The sequence below is a fragment of the Barbus barbus genome (assembly GCF_936440315.1).
Source record: "Barbus barbus genome assembly, chromosome: 41".
Taxonomy (NCBI): Eukaryota; Metazoa; Chordata; class Actinopteri; order Cypriniformes; family Cyprinidae; genus Barbus; species Barbus barbus.
In genome coordinates, this window is record NC_136719.1 from 24,042,009 (window position 1) to 24,062,723 (window position 20,715).

The 20,715-nt window shown below is 38.8% G+C and overlaps 1 protein-coding gene across 1 annotated transcript in view; it reads right to left on the bottom strand.

Annotated features, from left to right (window-relative positions):
- Positions 1–16,780, bottom strand: part of LOC306860178 (protein shisa-like-2A) — a 42,379-nt gene extending 25,599 nt beyond the window's left edge. Inside the window, exons 1-2 of the mRNA XM_079401742.1 lie at positions 16,364–16,780; positions 14,888–15,024 (exon numbers count right to left, since the gene is read on the bottom strand). Coding sequence (XP_079257868.1) covers positions 14,888–15,024; positions 16,364–16,545 — 319 coding nt within the window. The 5' untranslated portion in view covers positions 16,546–16,780. The remainder of the gene's footprint in view (positions 1–14,887; positions 15,025–16,363) is intronic.
- Between the last annotated feature and the right edge of the window lie 3,935 nt (positions 16,781–20,715).

Genomic DNA, 20,715 nt, shown 5'->3' on the forward strand with positions numbered 1-20,715 from the left:
GATGAGCCAGTGGTCACTGAGCCATATCTTTGCCAAACCTGGCCCAGATGTGTTTTAAGATAACTGGGCCACATTAGCAACATTATATGTGGGCCACTTTTGGCTCACATCCAGATGAGCCAGTGGTCACTGAGCCATATATTTGCCAAACCTGGCTCAGATGTGTTATAAGATAACTGGGCCACATTTTCAATATTATATGTGGCCCACTTTTGGCTCACATCCTGATGGGCCAGTGGTCACTCAGCCATATATTTGCCAAACCTGGCCCAGATGTGTTATAAGATAACTGGGCCACATTTGCAACATTATATGTGGGCCACTTTTGGCTCACATCCAGGTGAGCCAGTGGTCACTGAGCCATATCTTTGCCAAACCTGGCCCAGATGTGTTATAAGATAACTGGGCCACATTTGCAACATTATATGTGGGCCATTTTTGGCTCACATCCAGATGAGCCAGGGGTCACTGAGCCATATATTTGCCAAACCTGTCCCAGATGTGTTATAAGATAACTGGGCCACATTAGCAACATTAAATGTGGGCCACTTTTGGCTCACATCCAGATGAGCCAGTGGTCACTGAGCCATATATTTGCCAAACCTGGCCCAGATGTGTTATAAGATAACTGGGCCACATTTTCAATATTATATGTGGGCCACTTTTGGCTCACATCCTGATGGGCCAGTGGTCACTCAGCCATATATTTGCCAAACCTGGCCCAGATGTGTTATAAGATAACTGGGCCACATTTTCAATATTATATGTGGGCCACTTTTGGCTCACATCCTGATGGGCCAGTGGTCACTCAGCCATATATTTGCCAAACCTGGCCCAGATGTGTTATAAGATAATTGGGCCACATTTTCAACATTATATGTGGGCCACTTTTGGTTCACATCCTGATGAGCCAGTGGTCACTCAGCCATATCTTTGCCAAACCTGGCCCAGATGTGTTATAAGATAACTGGGCCACATTTGCAACATTATATGTGGGCCACTTTTGGCTCACATCCAGGTGAGCCAGTGGTCACTGAGCCATATCTTTGCCAAACCTGGCCCAGATGTGTTATAAGATAACTGGGCCACATTTGCAACATTATATGTGGGCCACTTTTGGCTCACATCCAGATGAGCCAGTGGTCACTGAGCCATATCTTTGCCAAACCTGGCCCAGATGTGTTTTAAGATAACTGGGCCACATTTTCAACATTATATGTGGGCCATTTTTGGCTCACATCCAGATGAGCCAGTGGTCACTGAGCCATATATTTGCCAAACCTGTCCCAGATGTGTTATAAGATAACTGGGCCACATTAGCAACATTATATGTGGGCCACTTTTGGCTCACATCCAGATGAGCCAGTGGTCACTGTGCCATATCTTTGCCAAACCTGGCCCAGATGTGTTATAAGATAACTGGGCCACATTTGCAACATTATATGTGGGCCACTTTTGGCTCACATCCAGATGAGCCAGTGCCACTGTGCCATATATTTGCCAAACCTGGCAAAGATATGTTTTAAGATAACTGGGCCACATTTGCGACATTATATGTGGGCCACTTTTGGCTCACATCCAGATGAGCCAGTATTCACTGAGCCATATCTTTGCCAAACCTGGCCCAGATATGTTATAAGATAACTGGGCCACATTTTCAGGATTATATGTGGGCCACTTTTGGCTCACATCGAGGTGAGCCAGTGCCACTGTGCCATATCTTTGCCAAACCGGGCCCAGATATGTTTTGAGATAACTGGGCCACATTTTCAGGATTATATGTGGGCCACTTTTGGCTCACATCCAGATGAGCCAGTGCCACTGTGCCATATCTTTGCCCAACCTGGCCCAGATATGTTTTAAGATAATTGGGCCACATTTGCTGAAACATATGTGGGCCATATTTGGTTTACATCCAGATTAGTCATTGTCAATTGTGCCACGTTTTTGCCATAGGTGGCCCACATTTGGTTTGTCATATTCGGGCCATGTTTATTATCTATCATATGGGCCACTTTAGGCTCAGATTCAGATTACACATTGTCATGAGTGCCGCATCTTTGCCTAAAATGGCCCAGATGTGATTTACATTTTTTGGGCCATATTTGCCATTTTACATGTGGGCCACTTCAGGCTCAGACACATTTGGTGCGGGCCATAAGAAGGCCACCAGTGCCGCATCAATGCCTGAAGTGGCCCACATCCGTCTGCTATCTGGGTTAGTTTTAATTGCACAATGTTTGGACTGATTCTCATGTGGCAATAATCAATTTTATAGTGTTATGATGCTGCTATGTTGACAAAGAATAGGAATCTACAGTATATAGTTTACACAGTTTTGTGTTAAAAAAGAAATTGATCTACAAAAAACATTGTTTTATTTGTGTCTGTAGGGGCTGGATGTAACGTGTAACAGTAGCACCCATTCAAAAAAAGTTTTTAAAAGAAATGTGAAAACTCATTAAATTGATATTTACAGTTGCATTTTTGTGTTAAGTGTATTACAGAAAAATAAATAATTTTACATTTCTTTGTGATTGTTATTTATTATTATTGGTAATATTGGTAAATATCAAGGTAGCAAGGCAACGAGACAACAAATAACCCAATGTTTAGGTAATGTTTAACCCAGCAGCACAGTTAACCTGACCCACTGGTTGGGTCAAATATACAACCCAGCATTATGGGTCAAATGGTTAAACCCAGCACTTGGGTCAAAACAACCCAGCACGTGTTCTGTCCCATAGTAGCTGGGTTAAGGTTGGGTTATTTTTTAACCCAGCATTTTTAGAGTATAGGGAAAAAGTCCCGCCCATTTGTGACGATCTCTGCCCTATTAGCATAGATACAGCCCTAAGTGAGAAGCAGCAGTCCGACAGTGTGTTTTTGCTGTAGCTATGGGAGATATACAATGTCATGCCAAAGAGGCATTACAAGTGTTGTGTTTTGGGATGCACCAGCGAACATAAGTCATATTTTGTTTTCCAAATTGCCTTTCTAAAAGAGCTTTGTAAGGCTAATGTTGCTAAAGCTACCATTGTCTCTGCCTGTTTCCACTGATACTGATACCTACTGGCGGTTTTAGTTTAACATTTATTGATCCATGACAAGCGTAAACCAACCAAGGTACTATTTTAGAAACACATTTGGCAAAATATGGTCTAATTAAAAAAAAAAAAAATTTTTTGTTAAAATTGCACACATCCAAATAACGCAGCATAAACTTTAATCTATAATAATTAATGTAATTATGAGCAAACTAAAGTTTAACAATTCTGCCCGCACAAGAGAACATTTTATCAGATTCGGCACTCAATCTAAAGTTTGTGTGTAGATTTAGGATTTCCAACATTTTATATGGTTTCTTATTGGTGGTCAATAAGAGTTTGGGTTGAGGTTAGGATTTCTAAACTAGTATGGTTTGTTATTGGTTTAAGTCAAAATAAAGTACATTAAGTCATCATAAAGCCTCTATAATACAAGATTTTATTGTCCACCTGGAAAAAACAGTCTAAAAAGGTCTGATCACTGATTTTTGCCTTAGCAATCAATGTAAGCACTCTCACTTACACAGATAAACAGGTCAAATATATTGATCCCTTTGTGATTCAGCACAAGGGAAACGTATTTTTGTTTTGCCACATCTCTCTAATTTATGTGAACTTAAATGTCAGCTTAATTAGGTAAACCAACTCTTTGCAGTTCCCAATATTTGAGACACATCTCGTTTGACTCCAAAAAAAAAAATAAAAAAAAATAAAAGACAATAAATTGTATTCAGTGAGCTATTCATCTTATTTCTCTATTTGCATCAGAAGAGATTCTTTTCAGTTATTAGCAAGCAGCTGTTGCATGAACGAAAGACACGCATAGATACATGCAGACTTAGGAACTGCCAGTAGTACACTGATGATTTATACAAAACATGCTCAAAAGTACAAACCCGATTCCAAAAAAGTTGGGACACTGTACAAATTACGAATAAAAAAGGAATTGCAATAATTTACAAATCTCCTAAACTTATATTTTATTCACAATAGAATATAGATAACATATCAAATGTTAAAAGTGAGACATTTTGAAATGTCATGCCAAATATTGGCTCATTTTGGATTTCATGAGAGCTACACATTCCAAAAAAGTTGGGACAGGTATCAATAAGAGGCCGGAAAAGTTAAATGTACATATAAGGAAAAGCTGGAGGACCAATTTGCAACTTATTAGGTCAATTGGCAACGTGATTGGGTATAAAAAGAGCCTCTCAGAGTAGCAGTGTCTCTCAGAAGTCAAGATGGCAAGAGGATCACCAATTCCCCCAATGCTGCGGCGAAAAATAGTGAAGCAATATCAGAAAGGAGTTTCTCAGAGAAAAATTGCAAAGAGTTTGAAGTTATCATCATCTACAGTGCATAATATCATCCAAAGATTCAGAGAATCTGGAACAATCTCTGTGCGTAAGGGTCAAGGCCGGAAAACCATACTGGATGCCCGTGATCTTTGGGCCCTTAGATGGCACTGCATCACATACAGGAATGTTACTGTAATGAAAATCACAACATGGGCTCAGGAATACTTCCAGAAAACATTGTCGGTGAACACAATCCACCGTGCCATTCGCCGTTGCCGGCTAAAACTCTATAGGTCAAAAAAGAAGCCATATCTAAACATGATCCAGAAGCGCAGGCGTTTTCTCTGGGCCAAGGCTTATTTAAAATGGACTGTGGCAAAGTGGAAAACTGTTCTGTGGTCAGACGAATCAAAATTTGAAGTTCTTTTTGGAAAATTGGGACGCCATGTCATCCGGACTAAAGAGGACAAGGACAACCCAAGTTGTTATCAGCGCTCAGTTCAAAAGCCTGCATCTCTGATGGTATGGGGTTGCATGAGTGCGTGTGGCATGGGCAGCTTACACATCTGGAAAGGCACCATCAATGCTGAAAGGTATATCCAAGTTCTAGAACATAGGTCACTAACAGGCGGACCGCGGTTCTGATCCGGACCCAAAAGCTGTCCCATACGGACCCGTCTACAGCCAAAACAGAAGGTTAAGATTTAAACCTGACGGGGTGCTTCTATTTCAACCGGCGCAGCTTTTGTAGTGAAGGCTTTTGACATAATGAAATAAATAAATACCAAACGCTAATTTAATAAATAAAATTTATATTAAGCACATCAAGGTCAGCTCTAGAGCCATTTGGGTGCAGTCGTGCGTGCAGTGATGAGAGCAAAGAGCGGTGCGCTGCATGCGCGCGGGGGACTGAAAGACCCCTGTTTTTTTAGAATTGTCCGGACCTCGGCTGGTGGGGAGGGTTCATTACTGGACCTCAAGCCAGTTTAGTTGAAGACCCCTGTTCTAGAACAACATATGCTCCCATCCAGACGTTGTCTCTTTCAGGGAAGACCTTGCATTTTCCAACATGACAATGCCAGACGACATACTGCATCAATTACAACATCATGGCTGCGTAGAAGGAGGATCCGGGTACTGAAATGGCCAGCCTGCAGTCCAGATCTTTCACCCATAGAAAACATTTGGCACATCATAAAGAGGAAGATGCAACAAAGAAGACCTAAGACAGTTGAGCAACTAGAAGCCTGTATTAGACAAGAATGGGACAACATTCCTATTCCTAAACTTGAGCAACTTGTCTCCTCAGTCCCCAGACGTTTGCAGACTGTTATAAAAAGAAGAGGGGATGCCACACAGTGGTAAACATGGCCTTGTCCCAACTTTTTTGAGATGTGTTGATGCCATGAAATTTAAAATAAACTTATTTTTCCCTTAAAATGATACATTTTCTCAGTTTAAACATTTGATATGTCATCTATGTTGTATTCTGAATAAAATATTGAAATTTGAAACTTCCACATCATTGCATTCTGTTTTTATTCACAATTTGTACAGTGTCCCAACTTTTTTGGAATTGGGTTTGTAGATGAAGTACATTTGAAACACACTGAATATGATTGTTTGGGATCCAAAACTTTGTTCTTCCCTTTATCTACTTTGTCACAGTTCGCCAACTGCAGGTTATGCATCTCTGGATCCATAAAACTATTAAAGTATTATGACTAGTAAAGGTCATGCCAACAAGCTATTCACAAATTTGTTAGAAAGTCTTTGCTGTCATCAAAGTACAAACATTAGCAAATACATTTTGCCAACTAATTGCAAAATTTGCTTGTATTCTCAAGATGAGACCAAAATTGAGATGTTTAGCAACAAACAGTGAAGTTACCCTGGTTGGCATTATAATGTCTATACTATTCTATGTATCATTTAGATGTTTTGCATTATTTTTATGACAATTAAGCACATTTTCCAGATGCTTATTTTTCTTATTCATTTTCTTTTTTTCCCTTGTTTGTATTGTATTTTTTTTTTTACTTATGTGGTTTTTTTTTAGGCATATGACGTGCTATATAAATAATCTTGCCTTGACGATTTGCCTTACTGTTTCTCATTACAGCAGATATAGAGTCTCTTTAGGTTCATGTTTAGCAGTATCTCAGTATATAACTGATTTCAATTAATACTAATTAAAATTCAAGTCAGTACAACACACACATACTGCCATACTGTTTTTAACATTTTAATACATCATTATTTTTAGCATTACAGTAATGATAATGTTGGGGGGAACTAAACTGAAATGCTTAATTAGATGTCTCGATGCCTAAATAAATAAATAAATAAATAAACTAAAAAATAAAATGATATCTCTCATTATCTCTCACTCTTATAATTTTTAGTAGTCATCACTTAATTTGAACAGAGTAGCGAAACGTTCTCGAGCATGTGTTAATGAGTTAACAGGAGCAATTATGACCCTTCAGTGCATTTTATTGTGTTGCAATCTTATTTTTGTTCAGCTTGCCTGTTTTTAATTGTGCCGTATAAATAAATTTTTCTTCCTTACTCAGGATCTTAAGAAAACATTACCGCTTAACACAAAAGCTGAATGTGATCTAAATGTCTCATTAAACCTCTCTGTCTCCAAATCGTTTAAATTTCTCTCTCAAATCTTGACCCTTTTACCAATGAAGTGTGCAAATTGTTTATATAGAACTGCATTAAGTGCGTGAATTCTGAGCTCTTTACCTTTGTGTGAGGATAAGATGGGTCACATTTAACTTCAAGATCAGAAGAAAAAAATATGCATTATGAACATGAAGCCTGGTTTTTGGACCATTAAGAATTTGTATTATATATATATATATATATATATATATATATATATATATATTTTTTTTTTTTGTGACATTATTTTCATAACATAGCACAAATAATAATAATAATAATTCATTACATTTATATAGCGCTTTTCTGCTTTTCTAAGCACTCAAAGCGCTCTACATTGTGAGGGGTGGTGTCTCCTCGTCCACCACCAGTGTGCAGCATCCACCTGGATGATGCGATGCAGAACGCCCACCACACACCAGCTTACTGGTGGAGAGGAGACAGAGTGATGAAGCCAAGAGGTCCTTGAAAGCACTTAAGAGGCAAGTGGAGCAAATATATAAAACTTAATTATTCAGAACTAAATTTGATCTGTTATGTACTATATAATGTAGTTGATGTTCTTAATGTAAGTTATGACAGTATAAGGGTTATGATAGTTAACCCTTATACTGAAAATCCTTTATCATAATTTTCTGTTCCTGGTCAAAAATGTCCTTTTAAAATGCCCAATGCTATATTATAACCAAATATTGGATTCAATCTTTTTATCACCTTGTTTTCTTTCAATTAGCACAAGCTTTGTATTTTATTTTGGAACTGATTGATCATAGGCGCACTGATCTAAGATTATGCAGTGATTATCGGTTTTCAGTGATTATTGACAAAACTATCCACAAATAATGTTATTTTAGAAATAAGCTATTTTTCATGGGCCCATTTTTTTGACTGGAAAAAATTAAATGTATGTATGTGTTTATTTATTTTAATTACTTATTATTATTATTATTATTATTTGTATTTCCTTCTTTTTCTCCAGGTCCAAATGACCGGAAAACAACCTGAGGGTTAATTGTTATGAATGTAACAATGCAAAACAAACAAACAACAACAACTAATCATTTTTATGCAAAGAAATTATTAATCTTTTCATTCGATTTTGGAAATATGACCTGGACAAATACAGCATCAGTGCATGCTACATCATCCAATCAATCAATCAATCAATCAATCAATCAATCAATCAATCAATCAATCAATCAATCAATCAATCAATCAATCAATCAATCAATCAATCAATCAATCAATCAATCAATTTATAAAGACAGAGAGAGAGAGAGAGAGAGATTATTTAAATCTCGCATACTAAAACTTGCATCATTACAGAAATAGGATTTTTAGCAAATTTGTGGTTAATTGTTTTTGTCTTTTTCACATTGTACTTTCATCCCACACAACTACTAATTATACTACAAACTACAAAGTGTAGAAGGCACTGAATAACATTAAAAAATGTTAAAATCCAAATGGAGTAACTTTCTCCTCTGAAACAACTTTGGTGAAGAAAGTGAATGTGAAAGTGAAAGTGAAAAGTTAAAGTGAAGTGACGTGTGGCCAAGTATGGTGACCCATACTCGGAAATTTGTGCTCTGCATTTAATCCATCCAAGTGCACACACACAGTAGTGAAAACACACACCGTGAATCTGGCTCACTGACAGACAAAAGGCTGTTGACAGATCTATAAAACCACCATTTTTAATGCTTAATTGCCATTGGTCTGGTTATTGTTGCTATCTTTAATAAAACGACTCTAACATTGAATCAAGCACATCCTACATGAGCCATCAAGCCTTGATTCACATCAATAGCTTTGCTTCAAACTTACTCTGAACTGACTGGTGTCTGATGTATGAAAACCTTTCTCTTATAAAACAAGCTATCAAACTGTTGTGTCAACAGGTAAGCTTCAATATGTTTCTTATGATTTTCAAACATTGTAAAAGCATTAACAGAACATGGAACATTTCCATATATGAAAACATATTGTCCTTCAGATCCAAGTGAAAAGAGCTCAGGACGTTTGCTCTTTGTGCATCTTTAAAGCCACTGATGTGGACAAAAACCTGTTTGATGGCAGAGTTTGGTTTATTTCTTGACCCAATGAACCACATCAGAGCTACATCATTGCAGAGTTTTATAAAGTTAAATTTAAGACTTTAAGACCTTTTCTGAAACCAATTAAAGTTTGAAGTAAGTTTATGATTAATGGGTCATGACATCTTTGTACCTTTGTACCATTAAAATGTCCTGCAAGTTTCATAGCGGGCATTCTCATTATAAACAAAGTGTTTATTTAATCAAGCTCCAAAACCGTCTCATTTTGGATCGAATGGTGCAAGGTGAAGTCACCTATTACCAGTCGTTTGCATTAACACTGCCTCCAGAGTGACGGATACTCTTCTTCTCAACATAGGCCCCGCCCACTGACGGTCAGCCGCAAACGGCTTGATCACACCTGAATGCAAGTATTGTGTCAAGCCAAAAGCAAATAGAAATTACAATCACTACCGCTATCTTGTCTACACTGGATACAGTATACAGATGCGCGTTCACTTTTTCACATCTTTGTCCAGATATCAGAAGGTTGAGAAAAGTGGACAAGTGGATAGTTTATTTTTAATGGCATCCCGGATTGTACCAGAGGATTGATCGAGGCAGTGTCATGGAGAGTTCACAAACAAATATCTGTTGAAAGATGAAGCGGTACTAGATCTGACTGCAGCTGCATCACATTGTAAGCAAATTATTTCATAATGCTTTGTCTGGAAATAACTCTTTTATTTGGATTATGTTGTCAAAACACTCAAAACATGCAATAGTGAGGGGGCATTGATACTGTTTCCTATGCAATGACGTTAGCCAATCATAACAGTGGCTATTCCTGAGAGAAGCCTTAAAGTCGGCATGAAGCGGAAGTAGCGATTTTCTTTTTTTCTCTACTGCGATGTCTATCCGAGTGAAACAGCATCTGAAATGAGAGGGCGGGACTTGATTTCGTCCTTCGAGAATTGATTGGATCGTTGGAATTTGGGTCGTTACTAACAAAATGGAGGCAGATCTGAATGGCAGTTTGCAGTTAGTTGTGAGGATATGTGGGAGATTGCCTGAATGACGGAGCGCATTCTGTCACGGCGCAATAAGTAAGCACCATGGAAAAAACAAGGTCTGGGTCCAAATGCAGGTAAAACTACTCTAATAAACAAAAATGCCAACAAGGCAAAATAAAACAGGTTCAGGAACGGGATACATCAGATGGCAACACAGTGAATGAATCCACAACATTAAACATCAACTACAATTGATAAGCCAGGATGAGTGCTGAGTGAGAAGAGAATATATAGTCTGTGACAACGGGGAACAGCTGAGGGTGTAATAAGTGACAGGTGTATGGAATGGAGTCCGGGAGGACGGGAGATGGCAAGCTCTGGTGGTGAGAGAGAGAACCGCAGGGCCCGGACTCATGACAGAACTCCCCCCCCCCCCCCCCCCCTTTAAGAAACGGCTTCCAGACATTCCCAAGTGCCCGACCAGGGGGATGGCACTTGGGACGGGGGCGGAACAGTGGGAGGGATGGAGACCCGGTCCGTGCTGCTGGAGGGGGACCTGGGGACTGAGACAGAGCTGGCAGGATAGGGTCCCAGGGCAGAACCAGCGGCTACCACTGCGGTGCGAGTGGAGCTGCAATTGTATCAGGCTCTGCCACCTTGGAATAAGCAGTGTCGGGCTCCACCACTTCGGGGAGGCCTGAAACGAGCCCCTCGCCCTCAGAGGGAACCTCAGCGGACACGGTCACCTGTGGGAACTGTGAGCGGACACCGCCGCCTAGGGGGAACTGTGAGCGGACACCGCCACCTCGGGAGGATTGTGAGCGAGCACCGCTGCCTCGGGAGGACCATAAGTGGAAACCACAACCTCGGGAGCTTTGTGAGCGGACACCACCGCCTCGGGAGGACCGTGAGCGAGAACCGCCGCCTCAGGAGGATCGTGAGCGAGCACCGCCACCTCGGGAGGACCGTGAGCAGGCACCGCAGCCTCGGGAGGATCGTGAGAGGACACCGCCACCTTGAGAGCCTTGTGTGCGGACACCGCCTCCTCGGGAGCTTTGTGAGCAGACACCGCCGCTTTAGAATCCTTGTGTGCGGACACCGCCGCCTCGGGAGGATCGTGAGCGGGCACCGCCGCCTCGGGAAGATCATGAGCGGACGCGGACGCCGCCGCCTCGGGAGCCTTGTGTGCGGACACCGCTGCCTCAGGAGGACCGTGAGTGGGCACCGCTGCCTCGGGAAGACCGCGAGCAGACCACGCCGCTTTGGGATTTGAAGGGCTCGGCCAGGCCTCCCCAGAAGATGACCATGAGGCAGGTCTTCTCCTTCGCCGACCGATGAGCCACTCCAAAGAAGTTCCTGGCGTACTCCTCAATACTCTGGTCTCTCTGACGGATGTTGAAGTGTTTCCCTGCTGGAGCCATGTTTACTGGCTTATTCTGTCATGGCGCAATAAGGAGCACCGTGGAAAAAACAAGGTCTGGGTCCAAATGCAGGTAAGATTACTCTTTAATAAACATAAAGGCCAACAAGGCAAAACAAAACAGGTTCAGGAATGGGATACATCATATGGCAACACAGTGCATGTATCCACAACATTAAACAGGAGCTACAATTGTTAAGCCAGGCAGAGTGGTGAGTGAGAGGAGAATATATAGTCTGTGACAATGGAGAACAGCTGAGGGTGTAATACATGACAGGGGTATGGAGTTTGGGGAATGGAGATGGCGACCTCTGGTGGTGAGAGAGAGAACCGCAGGGCCCGGACTCATGACATATCCTCCATCAGGTTAAGTCATATTCATTAAAAAAAGATAGTTTGCGATGTCCGAAGAGTAATATTGTAGTAATATCCTAATATCAATTTAAAATTTTAAGGGTAGTGTACTCCCCCATGGTTCACGTCAGCACTGGTCAATGCACTGATTTCTATAAAGTGAAGCATCAGCAGCTTTTCCCCTGTCGTTTATCCCAGCGTTTACCCCTTACGTCACTAGCTCCGCCCTTGTGCCATAGCTTGTGACCGGAAGAGAAGATGAGTCGTTTTGAGGGGTGGGGAGGTTAACATTTTTGATTAAAGATTACAAAGGCACATGAATTAAAAAAAAATATTGAAGTGCACAGATAAATTATTTATAATAAACACTACAGTATTTCGTTAAAAAATCTTCTTTGAATTTTCGGTCTGTGTCATTTGCTATGTATCACAATAATCTGTCATGTCATTGTGTTCATGATCTGACGAGCCGCAGCTGCCGCTGTAGTCTCAGCCTCAGACGTCACGCCCACAGAACATTGGCTAAACGTCTGATGCATATGGCACACTTATCTGAAAACACTTCAGGAGTTTTGAAGTCATCATCGGATTGGTTAGATTAAACAGGATTTCTAGGAGACGTGTGTATTGCGTTCTTTAACGTTCTGCCTGGAAACAAAAATGCCATGGCGCCAAACCCCCTCATGAAAGAAGAAAGCCGTTGTGTTAACAACTGACGACGAGCGCTTGTCAGGATCAACTAAACACTGAATTACAAAAGTATGTGAAAAATTTAAAGTTTGCGGCATAGAATCTTTAAAATATGTCAGAGAGTTTTACACACTCGTCTGTTATTGTGGCGACATTTCCACGCCATAAAACGAAATGTGATTGGTTGCATTATCTGTCAGTCATATGGCCTCTTGGGCGGGCCTTGGCCATTCAAAGCGGACAAAGTTCCCAGACCTTCAGCCGTCAGTCTGAAGGTCTATCTATGCGAGACTACTGCTGCTGTATCAGCCGGATATGAACTATAATCCGTGCAGCGAGTGTTATTAACAGAAACCTCTCTCTCATGCATGCTCCACGTGTTGTCATATTAAATATTGTTATGGTCATGTTTACAGAAATGAATTCTCCAAGACGACCTCATGCATAATACGCCGCAGTAATTGGATCATAAGAGTTCATTCTCATGAATAATAATGAGAAAAGCTCGGAAAACTGATGACGTAGATGTGTACTCTCCAGCCACGGCAGCCAATCACCACTCCAGATTAACGCATATAGGCTCAACTTTGCTTTTTGAACCGGAAGAACGAAATTGCTAAAAAAAAAAAAAAAAAAAAAAAAAAAATATATATATATATATATATACATACAATAATAATAATAATAATAATAATTTTACCTTAATAATAAACATAATGAGTGCTAAAGTTGTTTTTACTGATGTGTAACCTGTTCATATACAGTATGTTAGCATCTCAAAAAATGTGTTTTAGTGTTTCATTACACTTTAAAGGACCTGCCCCTTAAAAATAACTGTTTCTGAGAGAAGTTCACAATGAGTGTTGAATTTTTTTATTTTTTTCACATATTTATTCGTTTTTTTTTTTTTTTGTGTAAAAAACTTAATTAACATTACAAGTAAACCTCAAAGAACATATTAAAATAATAAAAAAAAATCCATGTCATGACCCCTTTAAAGCAAGAACAAATATCTGCAAATTGGGTCAGAAAACGTGATTCAAAGGGAAAGCATTTTTTATACCCCACTAACAGATATTCGTTCATGTTTCAGGCATAAACTCACTTAATTTTGTTCAATTTATCTGAAAACAAGACTTAATTTCTTGATTTTCCTTATCAAGTAAATTATACCTTGACTTAAGGATGTTTAGATGCTTGAACTGGAAACAAAGCAAAAAATGCATTAAATATTATATTATATTATATATTATTAAACAAATATTCTTTTTTTTTTCCAGTGTATTCAACATTTAATGGCATCACTTTATGAATATACGACTTTTGGCTGAGATTTACTCATTTTTACTGCCCTAATTCGAGGAAAGGCAAATTAAGACATTTTTTTTAATGTTTTTGGCTTGAAATTATGATCTTTGCGATAAAGACTGAAAAGAAGCTATTCTAATTTTGCATAAATTAACCACTATTGAACACACAATTTGATGCACAAGCATCATTCTTTGTCTCTGTAGAATCTGTATTCAACAAACATTTGCATTTCTCTTCCAATGCATCCAAAACAGAAGCATGTAAGTGTGTTTTATGTTTTTTGAAGTGCAACCGAAGGGTCAGCAACAACCCGAAAGTGACGCAAACCACACTTTCCATTTTTGGCAAGTTGTTACCTAGCTACTACTAGCACTCAGGGTGGTACTAACACTGATGATACAAATGTACTAGTAGTTTAGAAAACAGCTGGGGGAAAAGAGCCTAAATCTTGCTAATATAAGTTTTCATGAATGCTAACAACAGGCATAAATTAAACTTACAGTATATCTCTAGTATAACTGATTCTGATTGCTCAGTCATGGCATTCTGGGGAAAATCATTTTTCATTATGACATCATAAAGTCATTTCTCAAAACTTTAATGTCTATTTATCTATTTATTTGCAGAGTAGATGCACAAACAACATGATTATTTCTTCCATATTCAACTATTTATTCACTTTATTTCTGTCAATTGCATGAGACAGATGAATGTGTCTGGCTGTATTTTCCATGAGTTTGCTGATTCATTTATGCACCTGAATATAATTGATTCATTGACAGTCATTTGGAGGATTCCATTTCTTCACTGAACACACAATCCATAGTCTGACAGAACTAAGCTAAGTTGATAAGAAGAAGCAGTTGATGCATAAAGATTAATTTCATTAAGATTAATACTGCTACTAAAATTCTAAATGTCAGTTTAAGCAAATAAACTACACTGTTATCAAATAGGCTGTAGCATGAGATTTAAGTTCTATCCTCCTCTCAAGATGTTTTCATATTTAGAAATTGTTCTTTGGTTGAAGGTGTTTTCATACCTGGTGCTCGTAAAGGCAGTCCGTTGTCCAGCCCTCGAGGTTTAGTGGCGATGAACAGGTAGCAAAGCACACAAATAGTGATGATGAAGGCTAACAGCACCACTGCAGCTATAGACAAACCAACCAGAGCTCCCAAACTGAAGAGCAGAGACAGAAAAAGAGAACAAATTAAACAGTTTACATGTGTACCATGTTGATATCAAAATGCCCAACAAAACAATTTGACGATAATATACAATATGACAATATGACATATTTGACAATATGCTGTTTTTCACCAACTGGCAACCCACAGTGTTGATATAGATCAACAGAAACAAACATTCAGACACGAAACACACATCTCAAATTAGTTTTCAGAGAAAAAAAGTGAACTTAACATGTTTTCTAATATCTGCAAACATGGTATATTTATTTGCTTTAGTACAATTACCTTTACATACAGCACCTTTAACTGGCTCTGAGTAACAGAATATCTGTGTTCATTATTATTGCAAAGCAGAACATTTGGCCTAGTATCACCTAGAATATTTCCTTCAATAGCAAGTCACATTCCTCACAAAAACACATTCAGACCATTTTGGATTTCCAATGAAGCACATTGAGCACATAATCTTTCATCTATGTTTTACTGCTTTTTCTAACCCCCCTCAGTGTTTCATTTGTGAACAGGTTTGAATTTAAAACAATGTTTGCCTTGTGAAAATCTGTTTGTTTTTTTGCTTTGTTTAGCTTTGGGAAAAACTGCATTTTTTCTTTCCTTTTCTCAAAAGATGTTTTGCAGAATATATTACGTATATAGCAAAAGGTAATACTGTAAGAACCTCAGACTAAGATATGTAGCTACGATACAAACACAGTGTATTAACATAAAAAAAAGCATGTTCAACAAAATAATTAAACTAGTTAAAGTTCTGAATGACCTGCATTAGGGTGAGCAAACTTCAATTTTGGAAATGAAAAATGAACACATTTTGAGAAAACAATAGTTGTTGTTTTGTTAAAGATACAATAAGACAATAAAGTCCCTTATGAAAATTAACCATTTTACTACAAATAAAACGGAAAAAAAAAACATGGTTACTATAGTTAAACCATGCTAACCACAAATTAGCCATGGTCTTGCTACACTAATTTAACCATGGCATTTATAGGTTATACAAGTGGTAATCAATGCACCAAAAACGTGGTTACTACACTTTTACTATAATAAAATCATGGTTAATTTTCGTAAGGGGTGTTTTGTAAACAATTATTATAAAAAAATGTAGCCTACCATGATAACCAGTTTCACAAAATATCATTACTCCTTCAAAAAGTGTAAACTTTTTGGAAACTGTCATTTATATAATTTATGACAATACTGTAGCAATAGTATTTTGGCGAAAACAACAGCTTGCCATATACAGTAGAATAGCCAAATTATTTTAAATTATGGATTCGTGACAAAAAATACACAAAATATCGATGTCGTACCTGAGCCACCACATATATCCATACTCGTATGGGAAAAAGCTGTTGGGATCGTCACAGCAGTATTTGACGTCATTGAACCCGCAGCAGAAGATCGCGTGCGCGTCGCTGTCTGACTTGGGGCACGTGAAGCCGCTGACAAACACGTTATCCGCGTTGTAATATTCCGCGCAATCCGCACTCATGCTGCCCGCGACTCAAACCCTCCACCCGCCACCTGTTAAAGCCTGAAGACCCTTATAACATCCTCCGGAGCTTCGCTAGTCGACTGAGAATTACTCCAGTAAGAGTAAACAGTGATGTGAGGACTGCCAAACACGCTCGAACATCTGAACGTGAGATGCTGAGAGCTTTATTTACGCTCTCTCTCTCTCTCTCTCTCTCTCTCTCTCTCTCTCACACACACACACACACACACACACACGCTCAATCACATTGTCGCTCCCTTGTATCCACTCTCATTGTCTCTATTTGTTTCCTCTGTATATGCTGTATGTCCACAGAAAACCTTTTATTCATTATACTTTACTACAAATAGAACCAAAAAAAAAAAAAAACATGGTGTTATAGTTAAACCATGGAAACCACAAATTAACCATGGCTTTGCTACGCTAACCATAGTTTAATCATGTTATGTGTAGTACAGCTGTGGTTATACAAATGATAATCAATACACACACACAAAAAAAAGAAGTTACTTTTACTACAGTAAATCCATGGTTAATTTCTGTTTAGGTATAGACGGATATGTTAACCCTTGTCCAAATACCCACACTTGCAGTCTTTGCATTTGACCACTTGACTACTCATATGACATATTTCCTGTATTTGCCCCAAGTGTCCAAGTGAGGATGAAGACCACAACTTTGATAGATAGATAGATATACATACATAAACACTTACAAAAAAAACACTTCACAAAGAGCTCCTTTACTGCAAAAAAGATGCAAACAATATCATCCCTTTATATACCGAACATAATATATTTCTACTACACCATTTAATTTCAAATGATGACAAATCATTCATCGCTTTAAAAAAACTGAAATCTATAATTACTCTTGATTTAATTAAGTAAAAACCATCAATACATCATGAAAGATTACATGAGAAACTGACACTGAAAAACTAAAATTAGTATTTTCCTTCTTAGGTAAAATAATATTGTTTTAAGGATGTCTACTGTATTTTACTGGAAAAAAAGATGCGCATGAAGAACAGGGTTGTTCGTGATCGGGAATCCAAAACCTTGAAACCATTAAGACTTTCATCTGAGACTGCATTCCGGACACTCGTCACTACCAAATGCATTGCAAGTATTGTACATTTAACTAAACAAAACAGAGGTTATTAGTACAAGGTATAGACCCCTTTATAAACAGCACTGATGGTTTTACTCTGGTGGTTAAATGACTTTTTCCATAACTGCATTCTCTGGTTTTCCTGATGGTTTCATCCATCAACTCTCATTAGCCCTTTCCCCATGTATAAGTGATTGTATGTGTGTTTGCACTGTTTGCGTTAGTGTTTAGTTAATAAAGGTTGTGTGCACAAATTACATGCGTTTCTGATTCTGCCTTGCAAATTAAATGTCTCTTTACGATTTTGACCCTCGCTACATGCTCTAATGCATTAATAGGAAAGTATTTCCTGTGGCCAAGGAAATATCCTTTCTTAGAGTTGATATGAACTTGCACTGAATGTTCGCTGGACGGACAGATCAGTAGATGGCAATTTAATTCTGCTACAGTTATTACTGTCAGCTGATATAAATAATTGTAATTAATCATAATTAAATATAATTATTTATATACAGTTCCCTTTTGAGCTTATAAATTGTTACAATAGATAGATAATGTTAGCCATAGATAGATAGATATGTTAGGCATAGATAGATAGATAGATAGATAGATAGATAGATAGATAGATAGATAGATAGATAGATAGATAGATAGATAGATAGATAGATAGATATGTTAGCCATAGATAGATAGATATGTTAGGCATAGATAGATAGATAGATAGATAGATAGATAGATAGATAGATAGATAGATAGATAGATAGATAGATAGATAGATAGATAGATATGTTAGGCATAGATAGATAGATACCCTGCAAACATGCTCCTGTGGGGCCCATGCTGGCTTTTTGCGGGTATAGTGGGCTAGGACCAGCCCACACCAAACCTAAACAGGCCCAGTGCAGGCTTGCCCAGACAAGGCCCACAGCTTTGGGCTCACCGCAGCCTCTCTGTGAGCAGGCCACACTATGGGTCTGTCCACATTAGGGCTGCACAATATTGGAAAAAACATTGCAATATTTTTTTTTCTGTGATATATATTGCGATATGAAAAAAATAATAATAATTCAGCTCTATTTGGAAACAATAATCAATGATTGCGGTGATTTTGTAGGTAAATAAATCAGCCTAGAAAATAAACAAATTACAAATGTAGATAAATATAATAGAAAAATTATACAAATGAAATAAACAGTGCTTTATATTCTTCAGGTAAGTCTAACAGTATTCAGGTACAGAAATTGAATAATCAAATGTAAAATAACACTGTATAGTCTTCACTACAAATTGAATCTAATAAATCTGTGGTAAAGCTACAAAAGTGATTTTTCTCTGTGTTTTGTTTGATTAACATTCATGACACAGAAAGCCTCAGGAACATTAAACTGCTGTGAACCAATATACTATCCATTTAGTTTCTCAATTGTTTACCTTCACCTAAGCCATAAGCAACTGTGTTTACAAAAATAGCCTACTTGCACAGAAATGCATTTTGACACTTTTGTGCATATGTGTCATTTAAGAGATGAACGAAATTCAGTGTTCACATGAATCTGCACACTGTGTCTACGCGAGCAGTGCGGTGTGATGCGACAAAATACAATAGAACCCATTATACTGTAATCAGGGATGCTGTCTACAGTGGATGCGGCGCGCACGACAAATCCCCGCAAGTAAATCCCTTGTTCTTTTTAGGATGTAGCCTACTGAAAGTTCACATGATTTGCAACGGTCGCTTTGTCGCATCGAGTGTAGACAGCCTCTAGCTGTTGCAGCGTGGGGCGGCGCGACACGACAGCTGTCGCAAAAACGATCAGTATAAATATAACGATCAGTATACTGCCGTGCATAGGCAAAAGACTGTAACTTCGATTTTTGTCGATAATGAGTTGATATTTTTGGGACATTCAAGACATCCTTTTTCATGTACATAATCAGAATCAGAATCAGAATGAGCTTTATTGCCAGGTATGTTTGCACATACGAGGAATTTGTTTTAGTGACAGTTGCTCCACAGTGCAACAGAGAGACAGCAACAGGACAGGACACAGATAATAATAAAAAAAAAATAATAATGTACAAATATACAAAAATGGACAATGTGCCAAATAGCACAAACACAATATACTAAATAGACAAATCAGTATGTACAGGTATGTTAGCTGCAAATTTGAAATGTCATAAGTATGTATGTAAAATAAAATAAAAAATATGATAGTTTGTGTGTCATGTTTATTGTTAAGAGTTCAAGTGTTCATGAGATGGATTGCCTGAGGGAAGAAACTGTTCCTATGTCTGGCCTTTCTGGTGCTCAGAGCTCTGTAGCGTCGACCAGACGGCAACAGTTCAAAGAGGGAGTGTGCTGGGTGTGAGTGGTCCAGAGTGATTTTACCAGGCCTTTTGCTCACTCTGGATAAGTACAGTTCTTGGAGAGTGGGAAAGATTGTACCAATGATTCGCTCAGCAGTCCAGACTACCCTCTGTAGTCTTCTGAGGTCAGATTTGGTAGCTGAGCTGAACCAGACAGATATTGAAGTGCAGAGGATGGATTTAATGATGGCAGAGTAGAACTGTTTCAGCAAGTCCTGTGGCAGGTTGAACTTTCTCAGCTGGCGAAGGAAGTACAACCTCTGCTGGGCCTTCCTGACAATGGAGTCAATGTGAATATCCCACTTCAGGTCCTGAGATGTAGTGGTGCCCAGGAACCTGAATGACTCCACTGCAGTCACAGTGCTGTTCATGATGGTGAGTGGGGGAAGAGCAGGGGGGTTTCTCCTGAAGTCCACAATCATCTCCACAGTTCTGAGCGTGTTGAGCTCCAGGTTGTTAAGACTGCACCAGACAGCCAGCTCCTTAACCTCCTGTCTGTAAGCAGACTCATTCAGTCACCGTCCTGAATGAGGCCAATCAGTTTGGTGTCGTCTGCAAACTTCAGGAGCTTCACAGAGGGGTCTTTAGATGTGCAGTCGTTGGAGTAGAGGGAGAAGAGGAGAGAACGCAGCCCTGAGGAGCTCCAGTGCTGATGGTGCAGGTGCTGGATGTGTATTTTCCCAG